The following is a 27371-nucleotide window of genomic DNA, read 5'->3' on the forward strand; positions in this document are numbered from 1 at the left end:
ACGGTTATCTCCCTTCGAGCTTTTCCTAGTGACCCCGTTGACCCGATGATCTCACCTGGCAAGCTCGGAAAGCGGCTGAGTCAACAACTCAGACATTTTTTGCCGGTCACCTTCTAGATAATTTATCATTCTCAGGCTCTTTGCCTGTTAGACCGACCGTTGTTGTTTTTTCAACTATTTTATTTTTTATTGTATTTTTCAGGAGTCACCATTCTGCTGTCACTTACTGTCTTCCTTAACATGGTGGCGGAAACCATGCCGGCCACTTCGGACGCCGTGCCTCTGCTAGGTAAGTGAATAAACAACTATTTCAATCCAGGATAAAAATAATTCAAGAAAAGTTCTCGGTTGAGTGGTTTAACTCGAATAACTGTGTTAGTAACTGCTGAATTTTTTTTTTGAAGATAAGCCCGGCACAAGTTTATTTGCATTGATCATGTTTCGAGAAACATAATGAAGCTTACAGTGTACCGACGGTCTTATAAACTTTCGCCATGATGAAAAACTTTTATTTTCGCACCCCTTTTTACCTTCTCACCGGTTGAAGGATTCTAGACTCACAATTGGGAGAATTTCGATATCGTTTATTTGGCACATTTTACACGATATGGAACAAGCATAGCAATACATTGAGCCCCACAGTGTGCTAGTCGAGAAAATTGGCAGTCCCAAAAAAATTCTCGATCTGATCTGGAATCAAACCCGACGTCACTGCCGTAAGAGTTGCCACACAGCAGACATGATTGTGAGGAACGTGCTGCTCGAGCCAAAGATACCACACAGCAGACTGACAAATAAAGTCAAGCGAAGCAATAAGGCGGTCGGTTGGTGTTTAGGCCGCTCTTGCTATACTCATGCTATAAGACTATCGGGATTCTTGTACGCTCGAACATGAATTCGTCATTCGAACTCCACTCATAAATGCTTGATAGAACTTAAATTCAGCGATTGCGATGATCAAATTTAAAACGGACTCGTTTTCATGAAAAATGAATGAGAAAAATGAGAAGAATACAATTTCTTTAGCATGTCTGACCATTGGATTGGAAGCTCTATCTTGGATTAGGTATATCGTTGTCCTTAGTGTCTTCAAATGTATCTGCATACTGATTAACGTCTGTGTCAGTTTTCTGTGGGTGCTTTTTAATTATCAGGATCACTGCCTTGTCCTCTCCTTCTGTTAACTTGTTAACCCTTCCTACGTTCGAAATCCATGAACGTTAGCATTTTTGCAGTGAGGAATGCACGTTTTAAAATTTACAAAAGAATTACGTACATAGCTTGGTCTATTTCTTATATACAGTACTGCACATCAACCTATTATACTTAGTAGAAAATCTATCTTCTCATCACTTGGCTCCTCTAGCGGCCATCTGCAACATTGTAAAGGCTATCCACAGAGTGTACAAACATAATAAACATAATTTATCGCTGATCAGTTCAATTACTACATTATGCACTGGCCACCTTGCCACCCTGCTTTTTCCTTTTCGTTTACTTTATATGGCTAATTAATTGTCAACATGCACGGAAGGTAGGGTCCTGCTGCCGTGAAATCGCTTAGCCCAGGACTTTGAAGGGATCCGTTCATCTCTACACGCAGTTGTTATATTTGTTATGTTGATTTGTTGGTTAATTAGAGCAACTTGGAATTGTAACTCCCTTGTTAATGAAACGACATGAATGAATGATTGTTTAGCTATGGCAAAATGCCATGTGACATTTACGACGTGATGTGACGATTACGCAAATTCACATCGTGACACTACATTTACACATTAATTTTCTATTACCAAACATAAAACACAGTATTAATTTGCCTTCTTAAATTGATCTCCTGTGCACTCATAAGCCCATATGGAGTTTTTGTGAAAATTTGTGCAAGGTGCAGTCTGTCTCCTGCAATCTTTAAAAAATTCTTATTCTGCTTCACAAATAAAACAAACTCATCCAGGTGGCAGTACCATTTCATGCACATAGTGGATTTTTCAACATCGTGTAAAACTTTGCACTGAACACCAGGCTCAACTTTATGTCGAACTGAAATTATAATTTTACTCTGCAAATTAATTAACACCATCCATCAATGCAAATTTACAACGATTCTCGAAAAGCAAGCCACATTAAACGTTTACATGAAACTAATACCGTAAATGTTTTTACGATGGTATTATCATGACACACTAATCTGCTGTTCACATAAACTACTCTCAAAAAACGATAAAAAATTAATGTACGGATGTCGAAATACTTAACTGCTTAGCCGAAGAAGCAACAGGTAATTTCACAAACTACGGAAACGCAAAGCTAAACTGCGAGAGCTAACTGGCGTGGCAGCATCTGACATTTAGTGTAAAGTAGTAAAGTTGTGTAATAGCACCTTTTAATACCCAATCAAGCAATTTTTGCTTTTAAATTTCAAAAGCTGTTATTTAAAAGATGTTGGTGTGCAGGTAAATCATATTCCAAAAAATAATCAGTTCTGTTCCGTGCTGGACAAATACTTACGATAGCTGTCACTAAGTGAAAGTGACCGTATTTGACATAAAACCTGTGTGTTGCTTATAAATCAAGTAAATCGATTACACTCAAATCATTTTTACACGGTTTTTTAATTAACGCGGCTTTCTTACAATATTTTTCGAATTACGGGGATTTTCTAACCGGGTTTCTTTTATGTGCCATTGGGGCGAACCAACCACTGGTTGAAAGCCCTATTAAAAATAGTTAATAAGTAAAATAAATTTTACGTGCCACGTATCCTCCATGTAAAAAAGACTTGAGTGTACTATGTTGATTGCTATGCTTATAACTATTTGCGAAGAGTTGCTATAACCATAAATATACAACATAATATGTATCACAGTGTTCCGGTAGGCAGTGAAAACAAATTTCATGAAGCAGACTTTATATCGAAAAAAATCCGCTGCATCTGATTGTGATGCTTACAAAAAGAGAAAATATTATTTGATAATCCTTTATCTGATCTTTTTGCTCTGCAGGAACGTACTTCAATTGCATCATGTTCATGGTAGCCTCATCGGTTGTGTCCACGATTCTGATTCTGAACTATCATCATCGAAATGCTGACACACACGAGATGTCAGATTGGGTAAAATTAAATTTTAATACATATTTTTGCCAAAACATTCCCATATCTAATTTTACGTTTAGATCAGGGTAGTATTTCTTTCTTGGCTGCCATGCATCCTTCGAATGAGTCGGCCCGGAGAGCCGTTTCCACACCCATGTCGCCAGTCAGTAGACGAAAAAAATAAACAATTGCAGGAAGTGGAAATGCGCGAAAGGTTGGTCGCCAGATGATTAAAAACAATCCAAATGAACAAAACGTTTTTTTTTCGTAGGTCTTCCAAATCATTATTAGCTAACGTACTGGATATCGATGATGATTTCCGTTGCAACCATCGGTGCAGCACACTGCCCCACAATCCTACCTATTACCGGACAATGTACCGGCAGGGAGACGACGGTAGCGTTGGCGTGCTAACCGGAGGTGGAGGCGTAGGCGGAACGGATACCATCGGTCGCAGTGGCGGACTTGGCACAATTAGTGCTGCCACCGGTGGCCGCTTGCACGAAACCGTATCCTCGCACACCTGCCTAAGCTCGTCGGCCGAATACGAACTGGCATTAATACTGAAGGAACTTCGGTACATCACCGATCAGGTCTGGTTATATTGTGATTTAATCGATCTATTTTTACTATATTTTGTTATGTTTTGTCTAATTTACGTGATGTGAAAGTGTTATTCGCCTATTTTAAATTTTTCACTTTACGAACTGCATGTAAAGTAATGCAACTCATTAAATACTAATCTGAATGGTTTCCAATGGCCTATGAAATTCTTGCAGCTTCGGAAGGAGGACGAAAATGGTGAAGTGACCCGGGACTGGAAGTTTGCCGCCATGGTGGTCGACCGTTTGTGCCTTATCATCTTTACCCTGTTCACGATCATCGCGACGCTGGCTGTATTATTTTCAGCGCCTCATTTTATCGTTTCATAACAACCATCATCACCAACAACCGCAGCCACAGCAGCACCAGCTACGACAACAACAACAACAACAACATCAACAACTGCAACCCACTCATCCTACCCGACGACAACGCCGTCAACAAATCAAGGACATGCCGACGGCAATGTTGATCTTGAGATCATTGGAATTCTTCATCCAAGCAATGCATCCACAGCGGATGATCCAACCTCGTGGATACTTATCGGAGGAACGCTGGCCGTGGTGGTCCTGGTTGCAGCCCTGGCATCACTCACCCTCTTGCTGGCGGCTCTGGTGCTGCTGGGCAATGGGACGCTCATTCAACTGTTTGCGGTGACTGATTATAAGTTAAGAAAGTACGTTCATATTTTCGTGAAAAGTTTTAAATTGATAAACGATGCGTAAGAGAAACATAACTCGTGCAAACGATAACGACTCGACAGTAAAAGCAGTAATCACTCCGCTTAGCGGTGATAGGTAAATCATGGTAGACATCCAATGAGATCGGTTTTTTAATGAAACGAATAGTTTCCTCGGTAATGTAGTAGCAAGGGTAGTTTTTCGTCTACTTTTTAAATTTTTCCCTTTTATAAGTGATTTAGAAGAAATGTCTGCCAGTGAAGATCTATCCTGGCATTGCACATTGAACCTTTTTAGATAAGTTGACTTCGAACTACTATTATTCGCGTTAGGGCGATGAAATGTAGCGAATTACTTGAATTCAATCCGGTTTCTATATTTACATCAGAACTAACATTGCAAACATGTACATAACTGATAGATTTTATTAGACCACACTAGGCACAGTTCGGCGTCTGGAGTTACAACTATTCCCGGTGTAGTGTAAATAATTTTAACATTGCGCATTTACCACTTTACAGTCTCTCACATACATTCATACCTTCCACAGTTCAGTCCATTGCTTCGTTATTATTATTGCTCCCATGCGCATCCTTGTAGGCCAATTTGTTAGTTTTTTCTTCGCAGTAGCCGCCCACACTGCGTGCAACTAACTATTATCCTAAATAAAAACCAACGTTCTCCGATCCCACACAGTGAGGATAAAGAATAAACAAGAGTCGCATCAAACTTATTGAATACATTAGTTAATACTGTGAAAACAATGAATAAATTATAAACTAATTAGAGAACTTTTATACCTTAAGTGATCTTTTTATACATAAAATGAGTAAAAGGGCACGAGTTGATCGTCCGATCGTTGACATGCGGTGATTAACGGAAACTCTTTAGCTAATATGTAGGTTGTTGAATATTAATGCTGTAATGGAGTAAGTAGTTATGTTATGCTAATATTACCATATATCTATACATATATAGGCAGTTGCAAAGAGCAAAACTAGTATGAATATTCAGTCAATAAAGTGACTACATATTTTACTGACAATGAAATCAAAGAGGCGAGCTCGGTAATCAAAATCAAACCCATTCTTTGCTTGAACCGGCTTAGCTGGGATTCCAATGCAGCCAAACCCGATCAGGCCACAAAAAAACAACCAAAAGCGCAAACCAAAGCAAACACAAGCTTTTCTACGGTTTAGTTTTTATCCAATCCGACACAGAAGATAGATATTCGCGTTTACTAAAATCATCAAATTATGCTTTCTAAATGATCTTGAACCGTGGTCACGTAGGTTTGATAAAACCGAAATAAATAACGCAAAGCGTATCCATAATTTCGAAATATTAACTTCACTAACAAGCAAAAGAAATCAAACTGCCATGCAAACTGCTGCGAAATGCCGCATTCAATTGAATCCAAAAATATGCTAAGTACTCCATTTTCTAGATTACCCCTTCGACCTTCTGAGCATACAGTTTGTCACATATATTAAAGATAGGAAAAAACTGTTATTACTAAAACAACAGCTACTGAATCATCATCGTGTTTGAGGTTAAAAAATACTGTGATAAAGAAGTATTTTAGTAACTGTTAACCCCTAGACGCGAAGCTAAAACTACATGATATATACAATATAAAAATATTTATTTAAAAGAAACAAATCTACACTGATCAGGCAGCTGTATACCTTACGCTACTGAAAGCCGGGGTTAAACGAATTAGGTTGGGTTTTATGTTGACGACGACAATGAAATGTGGCATGAAGTTTTAAGAGCAAGTATTATTTTTCTTAAAATAAAACTCTATAGGATAGGTTTAACGGTTAGATAATCCTGAACGTTGCTTGAAATAATACGTTTGAAAGAACTTCTCTCTGTATAGCTTTTGCCACGTCTTCCATTTTTTTTTGTCGGATTTCCACAATTCTTATCTGTGTCTAGTTCTGATATTTTCTATATGATTATTATTTTCGGTGAAAGTGAAAAATCTTGTGTTTGCCGCGGACGCTTGCTAATATTTTTCATTTTTATCGAAAAAATCGATAAATAGAAAATGTAAGTTTAAAACAGAAGATAATATAAAATATCTCACAGGGAATAAAGGTCAAACAGAAAGCTGCGTGAACACGTGTTCGCAAGCATTATTTTGACAGATTTTCCATAAATTAATTGTTAAATTGACGCTGACGTGGCATTCTGTTTGAGTAATAACTTCAAAACTAGTGTCCAGTTCTAAGCCTGAACAACACTACGCAATCTCCGCAGTCCTAGAAACACTACTTAATTTACCACTCGAAGACGTCATATGTTCTGCTAGCATCTTCATTAAAATGCACCATCTATTGCTCCAAATTGAGTTGATATACTTATACTTGCCAAGTGACAATTTGAATGCTATAGAACTTTTGTTGCGGTTTTTGACCAATTTTGGTCACCGGCCCCGTAATAATAAGTTTGTAATAAAAGCCTAATTGTTGCTTGAGTTGACGAACTTTTTTATTTTGCTTTTAGTTTGAAAAACAATATAGCCAATTTTTTTGTCACAAAACGCACTTTAAAAATGGATACGTACTATTCGATCGAGCACAGCATGATGGCGAGAATTAGAAACACTCAAACTGCCAAGAGAGCAATGACAAAATCGATCTCGAGCGGCGTAATTTAAAAGCTGAGTCACTATAGTCAACGTCAACAGAACCGAAATCGTAACCCAAATGTCAACTATCCACACTTGACTGTGTGTTTGCAGTAAGTGTAGAAATCAAGTCACCTCGACTGTAACTTAACGCAATGATCTGTTCGATCGCTCCGAGCAGGCCATGCTAAATGTCGGGATTTCATTGCAACAAATGACCGTAATCAATAAAACAGTTGTAAATATAATTCCGAGAGGCAAACATGATAAAAAAAAGTAAAACACAGAAACAGATCAAATCGTTATTTTTATACACCAATATACCGAATCAAAACAGTTTCCGGCGCATTACTCCCGGTGCACCGTAGGAATCGATTGCCGATGGACATTTCCTATCATAAGCGATAAATAGTTTAGTAGTATGTATTTATAAGGCACTTTGCCACAATTGCAGTTGCAAGTATGCATAACATCAGACAGGGTGATAACCGGATTAGGCAGTCAAATGTATTCGAGCGCAATTAGTGACCCTTCGAGCGACAAGACACTAAATCAAACTCAATGCTTTTTACTTAATGCTCTAAGAATAATATAGGAAAATAAGCATCTAAATTAACAGAAAAGGCTAAATTGCCCGGCAAAGGATGAAAAGAAGGAACACATTAAATACAACGGAAAATGGTTTGTTTAAGGTTTTGTTTTCCCATTGCCAAATAAAACAACCAGCAAGCATCCGATGGTTGATTTTTTTACCGCTACATATGCATTCTACAGATATTTTGCAGTTCCATTCTCAGGTCGAGATGCAAGAACTACCCTCAGCTTAAATTCTACCATTTTGCGTTCTCGCAGCTAATTTGTAAGCACTACAGCTCATCAAATGCTGTTGTTAGGTTAGCTTAGATAAACGATAGTAAAACCAGATTAACAATTACTACTTTAAACGCCAGGAAAAAATGAGGAAAAACGTTATTACATTTGTAGCGAGCAGAAAAAATGAAGCAAAATTGATAACAATTACACACGAAAATCGTCTTCCTATACATAAACAAAATAAGCATTGTTTCAAAAAAGATATGACTCTCTTTTTGTTCACATACAAACACACTAGCGTCCACGAGAAAGTTCTTCGAGAGCATGACGATTTTTTTTAGTCAAAATGCTCTACAACCCTAAAGCTGCTAGCTTGTTTGTATTTGAATTTAATTTTTTTTTTTCGCTCAATTAATTTTTTTGCTTTAATCTAGTTTTGCTATACTAACACGAAAGATTAAATAGTCAATTATTGCAAAACGTTATACTTTCAAATACAATTTTACGAAACATTTTTATCATAAGTACTGTATAGTTGAATCGAATAATTATCACAAACTTAATTGTAATTAATAACAAAAAACGAGAAAAGAGTAAAGCATGAATATCTAAACAACTAAACAAAACAAGTGAAATAATGTACACGTCAAAAGTTAGGCAATAGTAATCGTGTTTCACAAAAATCGCAGTGCCAAACCTACAAAAAGAGCAGGCAGAAACACTCACACGATGTGTCAACAGTTGGTTTGTGATTCTACGAGCGAGTCGAAATCGGTGATATTGTTAGTAAATATTTACGCATATGTTTATATCCCTTAAGGGCAAACTAAACTGCAATTGCAAAACAAAAAATCAAAAACACAAACACACCCACAACACAGGAGAACACGTAAGCTCTCTAAGCTAGAACGAGAGGCCACAATGTGAAAGCAACTGATATCAACACAAATAATAGAAAAAGAAAGGCGCATACTATTACAGATCAAACACTCTCTTAACTACTTACTACATCGTTGATACTAAACTTTTATATAACAGTTCAACATCAAAATTACTAGCACACGCGGACACACTCCCAAACGCTTTTTAATGATAAAAATATTGAAATTTCTTCGACAAGCACACCCTCCTTCAACAACTATAATTTAAATATCCATTCTGTAAGGCTGAAGTGATTGCACAATGCCACAAAAGGAATTGCTTTCAGGATTACGTTTGTCCTCCGAGCTATTACACGCACGTAAAAATACACGTTTACTCTCAAACGTTCTATGCCACAATACACGTACACACCGCCAGACACACGTGCTACCACTTTAGACAATATCAATTGAAAGGCAGGCTTCTTACCTTTTCCTGTTAATACAATATGCAGAATAATGCAGTTTAGACGAATTAAATCGTTAAATAGAAAATATAATACAAAATACACAAATGGAACTTGTTTACTCCACTTAGGTGAAAAAATGTTATAGGTATTTACTAATTATAAAACTCGTTTTATACAAAAATAAAAGAAAACAAATTAAGGAAAAATCTACTAATGATCACTTTTAAAGAGAAGAACAGGCTTTCGAAAAACAGAGGAACGGTATTCGTTCGGCTGCTGGCAACTAGTAGGAAATGGAAAAAATCGTTAGCGCAACGCAACGTATTTGGCGACGATCTATGGAAAGCAAAATGCAGATGCAAGAGTTATCGGTTACCACTAGGCACCTTCGGAAGATCTTTTAAACACATTACTAACACATTTTCCATTACACTCCATTGATCCTGCTAGAATGGAAAACGAAAATGTTTAACACACCCCGTTTAGTCACTCGCTCACACAGTCAATCACTCTCTTTTTAAAAGGATACAAAAAAGTCAGTTAACCTTAAAGTAAATTGTAGAACGAACTAAGTAATCAATTTAAATTCGACTATTAAAGCAAATACATGTTAAGGAAGGTAAATGAAATATTTAAAGAAACATCATTAAATAATAATAAAAAAACACAACCCAACACCAGGTTCTATCAACTTTCTAGAGTTTGATGAATGAATTGCAAATCATAGAGGAACTAAATTTAGTCTAACCGCAAACGCAAAACAAACCGAACCCCCAACACGCATACCCACACAAACGCTCGCGTACGCACGCTTGTCCGTCACTTGCCCGTTATTCGTCTAGAAACTGATCGAAAAGCTTATACAAACACCAACATACACACACGCACCTGTCACCAGCAGCCAAATAACAATTATCTGCAGGTAGAAAACGTACAGTCCAACGAAAAAATTGAGAAGGTAATAGCGCAACCATATACACTTCAGGAGAAGATCCGATGGAAAAGAAAGTACGAACGGATAGTGCAGTAAAGGTGGAAAAAGAAACCTAATAAACAGAAAATAAACAACTAACTAAAAACGTTCTGCAAAAACAAAAAAAAAATAAAATTACGATAATAAAATTCAATCATTACATTTTAAAATGTTCAAGAATGGTTGTAAACAATTTGTTAAAAAAATTAAAAAAGAGTGAATTAATTGAAACGGATTGACGACGCGTCGCATATTGTCGTATTGAACCTGAAAGAAAGCCTTCTACACTTTACGTGTAGTGAACACCCATATCCTTTGTTCAAAATTTTTTTTTATTTTCAAATATTTTTTGTTTGACTTCTCAGTTCAATTTTGAAAAAAATGCAAATTTCTGCCGAAAAGCATTCAGACCTTCAACATGCATGAGGCAACTCATCTAACTCCTGAGCCATCAAACCACATGTATCATCTCGAAGGGTCACATGTTTGGACATCACTGTGCTACGTAGACTTCAATAAGGCGGTTCGACCACCTTCATAAAATTCCTCGAGACCGCCCTTATAGGAAATGTTCTTATTCGAAATCATCTTACTCAGGAGCAACTGTAAATAAACCTTTAGTAAACACCAGGTTAGCATATGGAAACGTATTGCATGTGTCGATCAATGGAGACGAAAGTTATCAAGTGGAAGCGCCTGGTCGCCTTTAAATGAACTGCAGTAATTTTTCTGAGCGCACATGAAAGACATATTCTTTTACTCCATAGAGATATTTTGGCATTAGATTTATTTATGAAATGAATTTTCAGCTGCAACCCGTCCGAGAATTACTGAGGGTCTATAAACACACACTATCTATTAGGTAGAAACCATGCGTCTCCATTTGACAATTTTCGTTCGTTCATGACACACCATGCACAAGGGTCATAAATTCAAAAACATCTCGACAAAGTAAACCGCATGAATCTAAGGGCCCTTTTCTCGCCGTCACTTAAATTAAATTTGTTAGGTGAGAGCACAATTTGCGGTTCTGAAAGTCACCTAGTTGACGGTACAACTCAAATGGGGACTGTAAGGTGACTTGAGAGTGACTGTAAGACTGTAAGAATAGGGTCCGTGAGTAAAGTAGGGCGAGTGAGGTGACTGTGAGAATAGGGTTTCATTTATGATCTAAGAGTAGGTAAATCCGTTACTGGCGGTTGATTTACGGTTGATCAATAGTTTGTAAAATGGGCCCAAAAGATAACTCTCAAGCGACGAACCCCATTCAAGTTCAAAATGGTCAACACTCTTATGCATTATGGCGTCTGCAATGCTATTAGACACAGAAAATGCATTAAAATGTTTTTTTTCACCATATCATAGAAGTTCTAATGAACTTAGCGAATCGCATCGATTTTCCTCTAGAGGAATATGAAATTGTTTTGGGTTCCTAATCTTTCGGGCCCGCAAAAATTCTACCTCGGATGAGAGTGTTCGAAACGTGCTCGCACCAGTTGCAGTTTAGGTGCACAGCTATTGGTTTCAGCTTTGTGTAAAGCATCTGGATAGCAAGCAAAAACGGTTTAGTACCTATACCGAACTCCACCGAGGTTGCTCGTATACCGGCTGGTATCACGAGTAGGTAAGGATAGGAGTTGCTGGGTAAGAGGCTATGGACCACCGGGGGTCTATTGTATGCCCAGTGCGGAGAGCACAAATGGTACGCGTTACCCAGCCGTTTATCAACCAACCGTAATAATAATACTCACCTCTAGTAAGTGTTTTATCACCGGTGTGCAATTTCGCATTATTTCATTTTTTTATTATCAGCTTCGATCTTTGGTGAAACTAAACCTGGTCCTATAATGGATGGACCAAACCATACATAGAGGCGTTTACGTTCCTGTAGGAGTGTAGGCTTTTGTCGCCATACAAGCCAACTGTCCGAACACCGAACCGGCGCAAAAAGTTCGAAATATGTTCGCACTTGCGCTTCGTCGTTGTGAAAACCACAATCGTACCAGAGATATCCCGAGCGTATAACCTGTCTAAAAATTTTCCAAATCTGTTCGAGAAGAGAAAACGAAAAAATATTAAGAATACTACCTTATTGCATCTACAAAACACGTCTTGCACGTCCTCCATTGATAGTCTGCGAAGCTAGTCGCTCACAAGCAATTCATGTAACCCACATATTGTTACCGATTACTTTCAAAATTGATCGGCACAATGAAAAAGTTTGTCTAGTTTAGCATCTTAGTTCTTAAGTCTGTAAATATTTTGTTTGTTTGTATTTGATTGGTTCTAAATATTGTCGTTATTTGTTAATTTTCTTTGCTGTTCAAAATTTGTATTTTTAGGCTTAAGGTATTCACTAACATCTACTAACATAAAAAAACAACCGTTAAATTAGGCTACGATAATTTCGAAAAAAAGAACCATGTATTGTAGCCGTTTATAAGATCGTGGAATCACCGCCGGTTGACACCTAGACCCAAATAAGGCCTTGCGAGCCCACCCCGGAACGTGCAGACCAGACGTTGGGGTCTTGAACGTGCTTCATACGGGGCCATAATATCTTATCTTATAAACGGTTACAAAAACCAAACATAAGATGTACCGGAAAAGCCGCAACGACAAAAGACAAAATAGTCCACATTAAAATTGAACCGCTAGACTAACCCCTATGGATCCTGCACTGGAAGTTTAAACGGTTCAGCGAACTGGCGAAATAAGGGGATTGTTGTCGCTAGCAAACGTTGAACATCCGGTTAAGAAAAGGGAACTAGACAGCAGACAAAAGCTAACTTTAGAACCGTCGAGCCAACCCGAACGAAACGTTTAAATTTCGGTTGTGAAACGGGGAAGATCAAATCGTGTGACAAACTAAGCTCTGGTTAACCCAGATAGACATTTTTCGAAGAATAATACACTTCGAAGACTTAGTGCAGTGCTGTAGTATAGAAAGATAGCAGCTGTTGGTGACTGAGGTGATCCTGTTCAATAGGGGAGAACGGAGCTTTTACGGACGACTGCCCCGAGAAGATAAGCAACGTTACCTGCTTCCGGTTCTGGATTGCCCGGCATTATCGAGCGGATTACCCTCTCTAAAGGGTGTCAAAGGCAAGAACACCCATCGAGTAAGATCGTTTGGCCTGTCATCGCTTCGGAAACCCGCAGTTTGACCGTGAAGCGGTCATGGTACGTAACCTCTCTCCCTCTCGTCATCCTGCATGTCGTGGATGGGCCCCAACACGTCGTGTTCCTGATCGGTACCGCATCGTGACCCTAAACCTGCTTAAATAACTGCTTAAGATGAACAATTTCTTTTGAATCTAAAGAGCCGATGCTTTTCTTTATCAAATTCGCTTTTGTTGTCCGCATCAGTTGGTTCGTGACGGTAAGTAATCGTGTGTACTGAGTCCACCGATCACGCTACGACCCTGAGTAGATAGATTGAGCTAGAAGGGCAGTGTGAGCTTTCTCATACGTACAATATCATGTTCGAAAAATTTGAAACAAAAAAATTTTTTTTAATATGCTTTATTGTTTATATACTTAGGTTCATGTATAGAATGTTATAATTGTAATAATAATAGTTATTTTTATTTTTCTGCTGTTCTACACGTCATACTTGTTTGCGCGCGAATCAGTATTGTAATAATTATAATAATAATAATAATAATATAATTAGCAATAATAATGTTTCGTATTAATATGATGTTATTCTTCCTCTACGAACTGCTCGCGCGCCCTGCTCTTCCCGTACACAAACACACAAAAACATATTTTTACAGCTTTGTCGATTTATTTTTATTCCACCAACATTACTTCAGTAAGATTGCTGGTAGGTAAATGGTACATTCCTTTAATTCCGATTTTTTCTACACAGATAATCCAGTATTGGATAATTTAACATATTTTTGCTGTATCATTTTGCATTCCGTTTGTTGTTATGGTTGCTGTTCTTGTAAAATCCCTATGTTCAGGTTGATTAACTTCGTGTTTACGTCTATTCCAGTTACGATTTCATTTATGTTATATTGTTCTTGCTAATGTTTCCCCTAATGAATTTTAGCACAATGTAGCTTGTGCCCAATGCATTCGTTTGATTCTTACGTCTACTATCAATAAATGCTACAAAATACCTGTCCCAACCGCACATTTTTGTTGAGTTTTTTTAGTTTTTTGTGTCTATTTTGGTTTTCACTTTCTCTTTTTGCGCCAGTTGTTTTACTTGTCTTCTCTCTATTTTTTTTTCTTACATCCAGTCTATTGTGTTCCGTTTTGCTGTTAAAAGAATGCGGATATTTCCGCGCGGGACCTCAAATAGGAGAAATTATCGACAAAGAATTCTAAACAGATGCTGGAGAGTAAAAGTGAGCTTGAATAGATTTTTATATTCTCTCTCGTGTTATCATACTGATCGAGAGAGAAAAGTTTTTACAACAATGAACAGAACCTAAACTAACTAACACTAATGGAGAGTCGTTAAACGTTAAACCATGTATAGAGATAACTTTTATTATTTATCATTTTTACTTATCTGTTTTGATTTTATTTACTTGTTTAGCATACAAACTACACCAACTGACTTGACTTGATTTATTTATCCCTTTTTCCTCCTAGTACTCTTCCCAATAAATCGATTGTTTTAATTGCTGTCCTGCGATTACGCATCCACACAGAGTTAGAAATTGCTTTGTTACAATGTGTATACGCTTTTTTCTAGCGGACACGACTAAAACTAAATCGTATTTTGTTTAAAATATAACAAGAGTTGTGGCTGAATCCGACCAATGCGTGTATAGTTAGTGTATAATGTTATCGCTTATATTCAGCATAAAAACTGTAAATCACTTATAGGCATTTCAGCTTCTTGTTTTCTATCTTTTTCTGACAAGGCAGCTATCGGGAGAAAAGCGAACTGTCAACATAACGCAGCCATGCCGACATCCGGCTGTATGTTGTGGCGTATGTCGGTGGCTGCATCCAATCATCTCATGTGATTTTATTCATTCATAGACACTCTTGTGTGGAAATCAAAGCAAATCTTTTCCACTAGCTGTGACTCAAAGAAAACGGTACGTTTCTCAGTGGCATTAATCATAAAACATCTCTCTTTTCGCGACCGAATCTGTCCGGATGTTTTCAGTCGAATGCGTGCACGGTATTATTAGCGCCTCATTGCTTCAGTTCAATATTTCTCAACCATCGTTTTGATCCGTCCGATACTGCTGCAGTCTGGAGATAGATTTTAAAAGCGAAACATCGGCGTTCGTAGAAAAAATGCTCGAACACACGCGTAACTTGTGTGTGACGGTCAATGCTCGCTCATCTTGTGCTCATTTTGATGCAACAGCGTACTGAATTAGAACTGATCGTATTCAAGAATACGGACATCATTAAATTACAAAATTTCTAAACTCACGTGCCATGTACTGTCTCAGCAGCTTTGTAGCTCAGTAGCACTGCGCTTGTGAAATGATCTTCAAAAATTGTTGTACTGTTAATAGTCATCAACGGTTTTATGATTTGAACTTAATTTATTAAGTCAAAGCAAGCAAGTACAGAGTACCAAGCACACAGAGTGTACGCTTGCCTATATCATTAACCTGTATTTGTTTCGTGTTAATATGTTTGATTATACGTTTCATAGTACTATCAAACAAATTATTATTCAAAACTTTAGAAAACTTCCAATTATTCCTTGCTGTTTTTATGATTTAGATCTTAAAGCAGAATTATTAGCTTGACATAGTTCTGTGAAGTATAACCCTCCACATATTTCGTGAAGTCTGTTAGATACTTCAATTGGCAAATAATTCCTATGAGTATAATTTTATTTCTATTTTTTCTTACTATAATAGAAAAAAAACCTTTGCTCATATTTGACATTTTACACAGACGTTAAGGAATTATTTTCGTAAATAAATGAAACCAGTAGCAGAAAAATATATTGCCTTTGCATAGAAATCCGGACATACAATAGAAGATTGATAGTCTATCTTGATGTAATATACAAGATTTACCAAAAACTACAGACTGCCTTTGTTTAAGCCAATGTACGACAGGCATCCGTGCAACAGAAATATACTCTAACAGATTGAATAGAGCATTGTGTGATTAGGTTCTGATCGGTCTGTCTGCCGTGTTGCGCAAACCTATAACATTTCTTTCGTGACGAAATGTGTGTTCCAGGCTAAAACCGTACTACATATAACGCATTTAACCTGAAGACGCACCGCAACACTATGCGTACAATCCGACTAGGTTTTCCGATTTTAATAGCTGCCCTCTTCTTTCGTCGGCTCGTTTGCACTATTCTTCTACCGGTTGTAGAGCGTGTGCTACCAAAACCGGGTTCTGGTCTGTTTTTGAGTGAAGAGAAAAAAAACACTAAATCTACGCACATAAAACACATTTTCCTCGGTTACTCCGAAGATGACCTGCATCTGTTCCTATGCCCTGCTGCTGCTAGTTGCAAATGAAGTTCGAATCGGTCGCTGTCTCGCCCTCCACAGACCTTCGCTTCGCACATATGGTTGCACTTTGAAGCAAACCTTTGCTTTTCCCCCAACGCATATCATTGCCGATTTGTTCTTCCGTCAGACGGGATCATTGCCGAGATCGCACACACCGAATGAAAACTATTAACTCATCTTCGCTTTGCTTATGATTGTAGGGAAACGTTTTATGGGTTTGTATGTTTTCTTTCGCCCTCAGTGTGTCAGCCAGCATCCTCACTGCACATGTTCTGCTTCTACTGCTCATTATACTACGTGCACGTGCGTTCGCTTCTTCCGCTGAACGATGAATTTGTTTGTAAATAAACGAAAGCAAAAAGCTAAAATCGTTCTGCTCCTACGTTGCCGCGTCTAAAAATATATTTGTATGAACGCATTTTTTGTTCAGTTTCTTTTTTCCTATTAATATTAGTAGTTATTGGAAATGCTTCGGTTCATAAATCTGGTACTAAACTGGTGTTTATGGATGATTCGACACGTTATTTTTTTATTTTTGTTTCAGTTCCTACTGTTAAAATGTTGATGCTTCACATTATAAATATTGAAAGATTCATGATGCTTATGGCTCGCAGGTTTTTGTTAGCTTCAATGTATAGGAATGTCTGGTCAAATAATTACTGCTTTGAATTATGTATCCGTTTTTCATTACCCTCTATTGGAAAATTTGCACTTGCTGCTACCAGAACTCGTTCACTAGCGAGTGTTCAATTTGTTTCTAGCTTCACACAAATACTCTTAAAAATATAGGACGACTGTGGCTCGTGTTTCGAGTAAAAGCTGAATTATAAAAACTATTTTTAAGTAAATAAATAGATCACACATATAATCGATTTTCGTTTCTTCTAACAGGGGCTGTCAGCAGCGCAAGGCTGATAATGATCTGCAACACGCGGTAGGTCAAGACCTGAGAGACAACACTAGTCAGTCACACTTCCCGGAGCAGTGACACGCTAGTCCTAGCTAGTAGTCTAGCGCCACCGAAAAAAGAGCATGGTGGGTGTCATCACGATAGTTCACGATGAGCTCACGCTATCTGTGTTGAAAAAATCATCACGCGAAACTCGTCATGTTCGCCATCAATGGCACGGCACTGTTTATTATTTACGACACCTATAAATTAGCCCGCAGGCCGTATTTGTGAGGTCTGCCATTTTTCATCACACCAGCGATGCTTTTGGGGCATTATTCTCAATGACGTAAAAACTAAACATAGAAACACACAATCGCCAATCCTCCTCCTAGACCATCATCGCATCGCATTAAGAGCGATATCTAGGAGACGCAGCAAGTAGTGGCAGCTGGCAACGGTTCGGCGCGTCGTTTGAAATGAAAATGCGTGATTTGTAAACACAGGCGTGTGCGCCTTCTCAACCCGTTACAATGGGCCGGGGAACAAGCGAAAAACGGTGTCAGAAAGACTTCTCCTGTTGAAAATTCTATTGCTGACAAAGATTTTGCAGATGTCCATTTTGCTACATGTATGCCTAGCGAAGAAATAGTATATTGAAACTATCTTCCTATCTGCCCAAACATATTCGTTCTCTGCCACTTGTTCGTTTTTTCATCTATCAAACCAATTATCAGACTTGCGCTAAATTACCGACTGTTCGTTTAAACTAACTTATAGTTTCTCAAACCTAATTTCCAACCAAATTTCATCTGTGCCAATACCGCCGCCGGAAGAAGATTGGATTTTCCATCGCGGTAATAAACCCAATCGTTTACCGTATAAATCAATTATTGCTCTAACCATCATGTGGCTGTCTATCCTGCTTTCCGACCAAACGACGTACACAAGCACATATACCTCAAGACTCAACCAACTACCAGTCGTTGCGTTGTTTTTGGGCGGCGATATGCGAGCTACCATCGACGGCGCCAATTCAGGATGCTCCGAAATAGATCTGCTTGATTTTAAACGGTACCGGCGTGTGGGCATTGAAAACATATAGGATGTAGTGATAAAAAACAATGATGGCAATTGAGCTACAATTCAACATCGGCGGTTACGATTCTATTGTGATCCTCTCGTCTTCAGCTATTAAATTGGATAACAGTATCGTGCCTAGCTTGTGTGTTGTCCTCAATCAGTTCCAGGCTGTCTGCTGAAATTTGTGCAGTTTTATCTAAAATGTTATTTAAAAAAATTAGTATCATATTTTGATTTATAAAGAGACCTCTAAATCAGTGGCGTTGAGCGAAATTTGCATTTTATTTATGCTTCGTAATAGATAAAGGATATTTAAGGTGACATAAACAACGCGTATAGCGACTTCAGTTCATATGATATTGTGTCTCTTTGTTTCTTTATAAGAGCCTCAGATTATATCTTAAATGAAACTATGTTTTCTAAACGATTAAAGGGAAAACCAAGCAAATTCATTTTATTTTCATTTTTAGACCCCCGTCTTAGAAGGCCGGTACGCCAGTATGAAATGTTCTATCCATGCTGCGCTAACGGTAGAGGGAAAAAATTGGCATTCAAAAAAAATTATGCTGACCAAAAAACCGATGTCAGATAAAAAGAAAAGTCGAAAAATAGCGGCTAGTTTTAGTTGATAGAAGCTTTGAAAATGAAAAATGATTTTTCTAGTACCTAATTGAGGTATAGTGACTATGGATATAATCGTATTTTGTCTTTTCGCTCAGCAAGGTATCCAAGTCGTCGTTTATTTATCTATCTTCTTGCTGTCTTACTTAATTCTACTCTGTCGTTATCTAAAGGTGATCAACGCCATTTTTTATATATGGCATTATTATCTGCACTGTAAGGTAATTTAGGAAACCTAAGTCTAGTGGTATAATACTTTAACGAATTCACTAAATGTACTGAAATTCATTTTGTCAAAACAGATGCATAATTATCTTTTGTTTTTCTCATTGCCAGTTAGTCTAACCAAATCAACTCAGAAAAGTAATGTGTTTCAGTATTAACGTGCTGGGGTAAATGGCTAATAATTATTGTCCATATGATAACATTCAGCTTGCCTTGCACGTATAGTAAACAGGAATATACTACAAAGGTTCAAAACACCAAGAAGTATACAAACCACAAATATTTATATTTTCACTCTTTCAAACAGATGATGCTTTACGTAACCATGGATAAATTTTAATATCTTAAACAGATAGTTCAACGTTCTAGTCCGGCAAACTGATATTTTTAATCACAAATTAATATCAATAATCCACCTTAGTATAAAAGATAAATTTTCAAACCTGCTTACGTTCGCTCACGAAGCGTGTAAAAGCTTGCGTCGTATGTGTAGTTAAAAACAAGTCGCTCTATTCCCGGAAAAAAGCTTTTCTTATCAGCTCAACATGACTTACTGCTAGTAGGTAGAAATGATTGGCAAGTCATCTCTTTCTCGCTGCTTCTTGGCGTACGTGATAGACGACGTTTAACGTAGAGTGCAAACAAACTGATAAGCCTCCAACCAGAACCAACCAACCAACCAACCGGTCAACTAGGGCCAGCGTCAGCAAGTTCAAATGAGGCAAGATCATGAACAATATCAGTGAGCGTGTTCACCATACCGATGTGTTGGTTGATTAATCACTTGGTCGGTGGCTCCGCATTGACTGACTGACCAGAGCTCAAATCACAAAATAATCAAATCACACACACATTATGACGCTTAGAGGTACGTACTGTTAAAAGCAGTCGCAACAAAAAAAATCATTTTCAGCGTCAACGTGACTTTCCAGTCCAAGTCCGAATTAGAAGAAAAAATTCTGCTCACGTATTGAACCAGCCCCATGGTTAGATTTGAATGCTTGGAGATTTGTAAATTAATACTTCAAGCATAATTATGTTGTAACACACTGAAGTTTTCTCAACACAATTTCGCTCTTCGACCAAGTTTCTAAATCAAATCCGGAACAAAAGATATCTTATAGTAAGCGTAACGCCTCGAAACTACTATGCCACTATGGAATTTGGATTTCCGCTATTTTCTAGAATAAGCTCAATAAAATACAAAAGCGTCATCAAATAAACTAACCACAAAGCTCAATCGCTACAACTGCTATTAATGACATTTGCCGACTGGAAAATTACACAGTAATAATTCTGACAGATATGAAAATAAAAGCAGTTCCAATTAACAACATTAATCAGCGTTAAGAGTCGTTAGAATGGGCTAGGTATTCGAAAAAAAAGTTTCGAGATCCACAATATTCAGCTAGAACAAGTTGTTTGCAATAGTTGTTTTTCCTGGTATAAACCAGCTAGCAATAATCATACATTCTCATTTCAATGTTCTAACCATAAAAAGCGATTAGCACAATTAAAAGCGTATCGCCAAGGTGTCCGAATGCAAAATAACACGCACTGATTTGAGAAGGCCATCAGAAATTACATGTACTTACTTACTCGCCATCGCTTATGCCGACGCGGTTCTCTTCCTCCAGCATGGCATCCAATTCGTCCGTCAAGTTGGCCAGCATATTGCCGATATCATTTAACACGTTGGTACCGACCACCACACCAAGCTGAGCGGCCTGTGTGGCTTGTGTTGGCGAAACGTTTGTCGACGCGGATCCGGAACCGATCTTGGAACAGCTCGACTGTTGGCCAGATCCCGGCTGGGAATCACCGGTCTGTGGCGGTGATAATTGCTGTATGCAGCCGGCCAGTGTCGTTGTGATCGACCCCGTTGATGAGGACGAAGACGTGGAGGACGAAGAGTGCGATAACATCGTATGCATTGGATGATGCTCGGCGCGATTCATAGAGCGTTGTTTAATTGTGCCAGCGTTCTCGTTTGCAAACGGAATCTGATCGATTGATTCCAGACTGGAGTTACTCTTGTTGTCGTGCTGGGTTTTATGAATTTCGACCGTGGTTTGATGTGTCTGGCCTGCATAGTTAGAGTAAAACTGCTGTTGTTGCTGCTGTTGTTGCTGTTGCTGTTGCTGCTGCTGCTGTTGTTGTTGCTGCTGCTGCTGCAGGATAATTTGATTGTGATAGATCGGTTGAGCCTGTTGGTTAGCGGGCGCGGGATTGTATTTAAGCGGATGATGATTAAAGGAAGAATAGTTGGAGAAATGCATGGCGTCCAGAGCGGCGGTTGCCATTTCAACATTTTCGATGTGGCCGATCATTGGATTAGGATAAGGAGGAGCAGGACCACCATCAGAGGTTGGTGCCAGCTTAAGATTATTCGCAACAATTTTCGCTATTGGTCGTTGCCGTTGCGTGGTTGCACTGGGCGGATTTTGACATAATGTTAACCGAACGCCATAGTTATTGCGTTGGTGCTGCCTAGGAAGCGTGCCACCACCTTGGAAATATTGCTGATGGCTAATTGTCCCATGATGATCACTGCTCATTAGCGAGGACATTTCGTTTGTGGGTGTGATGTCACTATCGTCGTACGAACTGCGACGATAAATTGCTTGAGTGCCATCAAAATGAACATGAGGATAGGAAATTTGCTGCTGCGGCTGCTGTTGTTGTGGACAGTAGTATGGATCACTTCCTGCAGACGACTGCCTCATAAACGTTGAATAAGTTAGCTGTTTAGGTTCCAGGGACTCGTCAAACGGAGCTCGAATTTGCTGGCAATGCAATGCTGCCGTTGTTGGTTGTAGCATCGACAAACCTACCGGCGCACCATATGGGCTACCTAATTTACCACTGATGATATCCTTTACGCGTTTGATCGCCAGAAGAATCTTTTTCTGATGGCCCTGCTTTACTATTCCTACATCTTCTAAATCTTCCCAAGTCAACTGGGTTACGTCATTCACAGTTTCGTAGCCTTGAGCCAATAGCGGCTGCACGTACTCCTCCAACCGGAGCAATCTCAACCATTCTTCGATCGATCCCGGAACGTAATTGGGCAAAGCATCAGGTAGTTTTAGCGCATCAATGTGTCGCTTCAGTCTTTCTCGATGATTCGGCTGTTTGATACCGATCGCAGTTAAATCCTCAGGTGTCATTCTCGCTATGGTCGGTAAGTCATAACCCGCCTCCAGAAACAGATAAGTATACTCGTGAAAATGGATCTCCATCAGCCATTCTGAGATAATATCGTGATCGCTGCGATTCGAATGGTTGCTCAACCGATTGCCACTGCCAATCGAGCATGAACTAACCGAACAGCGCGGCGATGAAAGTGTTCCATAGCCACCGGCACTGCGGTTGGAAGATGTTGAAGCTCCGGTTAGATAAGAGGAAGCACGTCCCGAGTCTAAACTGGCCGTCGAATGACGCGAACCGGAACCAGCCGATCCGGATAAACTGATGGGACTGTCCCGCCCGGGAGACTGAGTGAGATCAATTCCTTGATCATCGGCAAAGTCCGTATGATCGTAGCGAATCATTAGCGATGAAGGCGTTTCCTGCTGGATAATAAAACCATTATCGTCGACCACACCACCACTGCTTGCAACGGCAGCAGCAGAAGTTGCGTAAGCAGCCGCCTGAGTGTTGGTTCCGCCAACCCTACCGTAAACATCCGGAACGGCCGGTGGCATCACCTTCTTCGCTTGCGGCACTGTTTTCGATTGTCGTGACATACCTCCCGTGTTAACACTTAACTTTCGCATTGTAATAAACACATACGGCAGACCTGGATTGAACTAAGCTCAAAAATAAGATAATAACCGAACGGAAACAAAAGAAACAACAGCTTCGCTGACCGGTCATCCACATCGAAAGTATTCGATTTTCCGGTCCCGAGCTAAATATCAGTATAAAACACTCACTTCTGAACAATTTATGCTTATTTTCTCTTCATAACCGTTTTGATATTTTCTTCACTCAACTCCAGAAACAGTATGTCACTGCTGACTGCTCGTATAGTTTATTTCTAATAGCATTTTTTATCGCTCCGATTCTTATTAGTTTTTTTTTATTGTGTGCTCTTTTATCTCTCAAAACCACTTTTTGACGTGCTTCTTTCTGGGGAAGTTATATTGCACACACACAGTCATATAATATCACAAAAACAACAAACACACCACTAAACGAGCAACCTCTGCACTTTCAAAAGCAATGACGACGACGCCGTCGTGTTATGTAAATATTTTGATTAACCCGATAGTATTCCGATCAGCACGGACCCGTCAAAGGGCTATTTCGAAGCGTACCTCACAACTGCATGTCCGTCTGCTGGAGCATTCTCGTCGGAACTGGTAGTTTTACGACTTTTTCCTGAGCAGATGGTGAACGTAGGTGTTATGGCTTCATTGTGCTCCGCTTTCCTCGCCTGGCGACCCTTGTCTAATGCTTTTCAACTTCTTTCTTATCCATTGCATTCATCAAAGGTGCATATCTACAAGTGTGTCTGTGTAAGCGCGCTACGATCAGTCACTGCATGATACAATATTTTTATTATTTTCTTCCCGTACCGTGCTCGAATGCAAATTGAAATCCCGTACAGACTGAATCGAGCACTTAGCTAATCAAACTTGGAAGACACTACTGTCACTTTCCTTCCGCTGCTCCAATTCACGACCGTAAGAAATTTTTCTCACCCTCTGGCTGGCTAGCACTGTCACGCTACTACTCCAGTATTGCCTGAGTCGCCGTTTTCGCCTACGTTGTGGTTGTACGTACTACTCGTAGTTTCCTTTTTTCTCCGCTTCCTAACCAACTTCGACGGATTGAATCACGAGAGTATGCTGATTCTCTGAACTACTCTGCTACCATCAACATGAGAAAGCGAATGATAGAGAGAGATCGACAACCATAAAGAAAAAATGGAGTTTCACGTCTGGCGATAGAGCGCCTACTGATTTTTTCCCTTCGCAGTCTGCTGCCCGTTTCGTGCACGGGTCCTCTTTTGCCTCTTTTTGTCTTCTTCTATGGCAGCCGAGCCACTGTCTATGCATTCGTATTTCCTACTGACGATTGCACTTTTGACCTCAAAATGGGGCGACTCTTGCATCCAAGTCTACCAGCCAACATCGAAATTCGACCCTTACTCGAACAAATTTGCGATTCTCTATGCGCCAATATCACCATTTACTGCATAATCTTTTCCTACTGGATTTTTTCTTATGTTTAAAAACTTGCAACTCAATAATTAAGCACAAAACGGGAAGAATAATCAGTCACTGACTGCCACAGAGCGATCGGCCCGAAAATACGACTTTTCTTTTTACACTTTTCTCCCTTTCTGGCTCGACTCCACCGATGGAGCTGCTGCTATCTGAAGCTGATCCGTCAGCACGGTCAGCGGAGCTGCCAGATAGTTTTTCTTTTATCAATGCTAGTGTCTGTAAAAGCTTTATCCGGGATTTCGCTAGCGATGAGTAAATCATAAAAAGACAATTCGCGTACACCTATAACACTGCATATGGCTTTCGCATAGCAAATATTAATGTAAGGGACAGATATAAACAATCGTTAACAATTTCCGAGAGACTTTTCTATTAAACATTTCAGAAAACTGTACAATATTGAAAAATCCGTATGTCTCGCAGCTCTGACGAGCACAGACTAAAATACAGAGGGCAGAAAAAACCAACAGACACCACACGGTGAATCGTGAGAGCAAGTCGTCGAAGAGAACGGTCGAAAATGGAGACTCGATGAAATTAGTTTGTCAAATCAAATGCTATGTCACGCATCAGATTAGTTGATCGATTTTTTCGTTTATATGCTGACCTCTGCAGTACGGTAGCGAAGTATGGTGATCAGATAGCATTTTTCATCACACTGGTTCTGAAATTACACGTGCACATAATTTCTGCTTAAACTGTTAGCGATCAAATTTTCATGTATACGCATTTTCCAAAACAACACGGACGTATAAAACATATATATCAACTTTTTTATTTCACTTTTGCACCATAAAGACCAATTTATGAACTGCTAGACAGTAGAACTACCATCAAATACCATCACCAAGTAAAATCGAGGAAGAGCGGGCAAAACGGCTCTTCTAGCGACTCTGGATCATTTACTCTCTGATGAAAGCCCGTTCCAATCAACGAATCATACTATCATTGTCGTAGCTAGTGTCCAAGTTTTCAGGGGTGGGGAAAAGCACATATGGGATTTCAATATTACACAAATACCGATTTTTGCAGGAGTGAAGAAAATTTGACTATAGGTCGAATCGTATGCCGTTGAAATTTTAATATTCCTCAGAGTAAAGCAATATTTCTAGTTGCCAAAGCAAACGGTTACCGTTTATCTCAATTCGCTAATTCAATTTTCTTATATATGTTTAAATTTCATAGCCGATCTCTTATGAAAGCGTCAATGGCCTTCATAGCAATACAAAAATTAACACATTTTTTCATAAATCAGCATGAACTCTCTTAGTTACGCCAATGTACAATGTTCATGACGGCAACAGATATTTTTTCGCTCGTGTTGTTGGCAGCCGATTGATAAAATTTATTCAACTTCAATCAGTCAAATTGTTATACCACTGATATTATTTGCGAGACAAAAACCCAACAATTTAAAAGCCTTTTAGAGAATTTGTATGTTTCTTGGACGTTGTCCTAAATTAAACTCGAATTAAACATATTGCCGACTGCTTTTTGCCATCCATAAACACAAAATGGCGGCGTAAATTCCCGTTTCCTGAGCGAGATAGCAAACGAACTTATCTACAGACGTAAAAAAAACTTGTATGGTACGGTGCTGGCGATGACGGTGAACAGAATATGCCGGATTTCGAACAACAATACAGCACAATGAGGTTGAAAATTTGAGTACATTTTAAACGGAATTCATGCAGATATTCAAATTCAATATCTAGGATATTTAATTCAGACAGATATTGAGATTTAATATTTAGAATATTTGAAACTGAATTTTTAGTTAAATTAAACATTATAACCCTTATAGTACTAGCTCACAAAATTGTGTAAGGGAAAGCCTTTGTCATAACTACTGCAAAATATCATTCTGATTCAATTCATTAGAATTACCAGCACTGTTCTGCCAACAGAGGGGCAATCAATGTTGACCGTGCTGTGCGGAACCGAAACAAGTCCACCTAAGGAACGTTAGTGAGCTTTCATGCGTTGCCATCGTTCGAACGTAACGAAAGCTTTGCTGCACATTTTAGTCGTAATTTCAACCGAATTTTCCCCCCAACAGAATGGTAACCAATGCTGACCGGGCCGATCGGAGCATAAACCGTTATGCCGCTGGGTGGTGGGAGAGCTTTTCAACGTACGCATAATTGTAACTTTTGTGCTCATTTTTCAACCGAAATTTCGGTCGATATATTTATTATGCATACCGTACATGGACATTCGTACGGTTAGCAGACAGGCAGCAGCATCCGGTAGCGTATCGATCATTGCCGTTGCGTATGTTGCAACATACATACATTGCTTGCCCCGTATGCAACAGGATTTAGCGTGTAGCAAAACCAGCGGCATTCATTCCGGCAGTCGTGCAGTTTCGTTTGCTCCTGCGCTTTCTGCAGTTTACCGGTTTCACTACCAGGGCGGCGCAGTTGACAACCAAGCTGGCAAGCTTTGCGCGGTAAAGCTCGAATGCAAACCGTACGAGCAGCATACAATCGGCAAACGGTGCGATGTGTTGCCGAATGCGTACGTTCGTGCAACATCGCACCATTGTGTAGTAGCCGACCGAACGAACGAACGTAGACAGTAGCCGACAGCGGCCCGATCGGGCACGTGCTAATGCCGATCTGTATTCCAGTCGGTTTGTTTTCGCGTTTGCTTCGTAGGCACCGCCCACCGGTTCTGCTCGCCGGGGCTCTCTCGCTCTATTCGGCTTTCTGCTGCGCG

General features: G+C 39.2%; 2 protein-coding genes across 3 annotated transcripts in view; one reads left to right on the forward strand and one right to left on the reverse strand.

Annotated features, from left to right (window-relative positions):
* Window positions 1-4848, forward strand: part of LOC128743541 (neuronal acetylcholine receptor subunit alpha-7-like) — a 129121-nt gene extending 124273 nt beyond the window's left edge. Inside the window, exons 8-12 of the mRNA XM_053840142.1 lie at window positions 203-289; window positions 3003-3112; window positions 3175-3308; window positions 3366-3687; window positions 3874-4848. Coding sequence (XP_053696117.1) covers window positions 203-289; window positions 3003-3112; window positions 3175-3308; window positions 3366-3687; window positions 3874-4026 — 806 coding nt within the window. The 3' untranslated portion in view covers window positions 4027-4848. The remainder of the gene's footprint in view (window positions 1-202; window positions 290-3002; window positions 3113-3174; window positions 3309-3365; window positions 3688-3873) is intronic.
* An 8833-nt stretch (window positions 4849-13681) lies between these two features.
* LOC128733528 (uncharacterized) lies at window positions 13682-24743 on the reverse strand. 2 transcript variants are annotated; one of them, XM_053827188.1, is made up of 2 exons: window positions 21013-24743; window positions 13682-18763 (listed from the first exon to the last, which is right to left on the reverse strand). In XM_053827188.1, the coding sequence occupies exons 1-2, from the start codon at window positions 23190-23192 to the stop codon at window positions 18760-18762; spliced, it is 2184 nt and encodes a 727-aa protein (XP_053683163.1). In that variant the 5' UTR covers window positions 23193-24743; the 3' UTR covers window positions 13682-18759. The 2 variants fall into 2 exon arrangements, with proteins under 2 accessions (XP_053683163.1, XP_053683157.1); XM_053827182.1 differs by having other exon boundaries at window positions 21009-24743.
* Between the last annotated feature and the right edge of the window lie 2628 nt (window positions 24744-27371).

The sequence above is a fragment of the Sabethes cyaneus genome, chromosome 1 (assembly GCF_943734655.1).
Source record: "Sabethes cyaneus chromosome 1, idSabCyanKW18_F2, whole genome shotgun sequence".
Classification (NCBI taxonomy): domain Eukaryota; kingdom Metazoa; phylum Arthropoda; class Insecta; order Diptera; family Culicidae; genus Sabethes; species Sabethes cyaneus.

Excerpts from the sequence above, each read along its gene's own strand:
- LOC128733528 (XM_053827188.1), bottom strand. The coding sequence starts at position 23,192 with ATGCGAAAGTTAAGTGTTAACACGGGAGGTATGTCACGACAATCGAAA.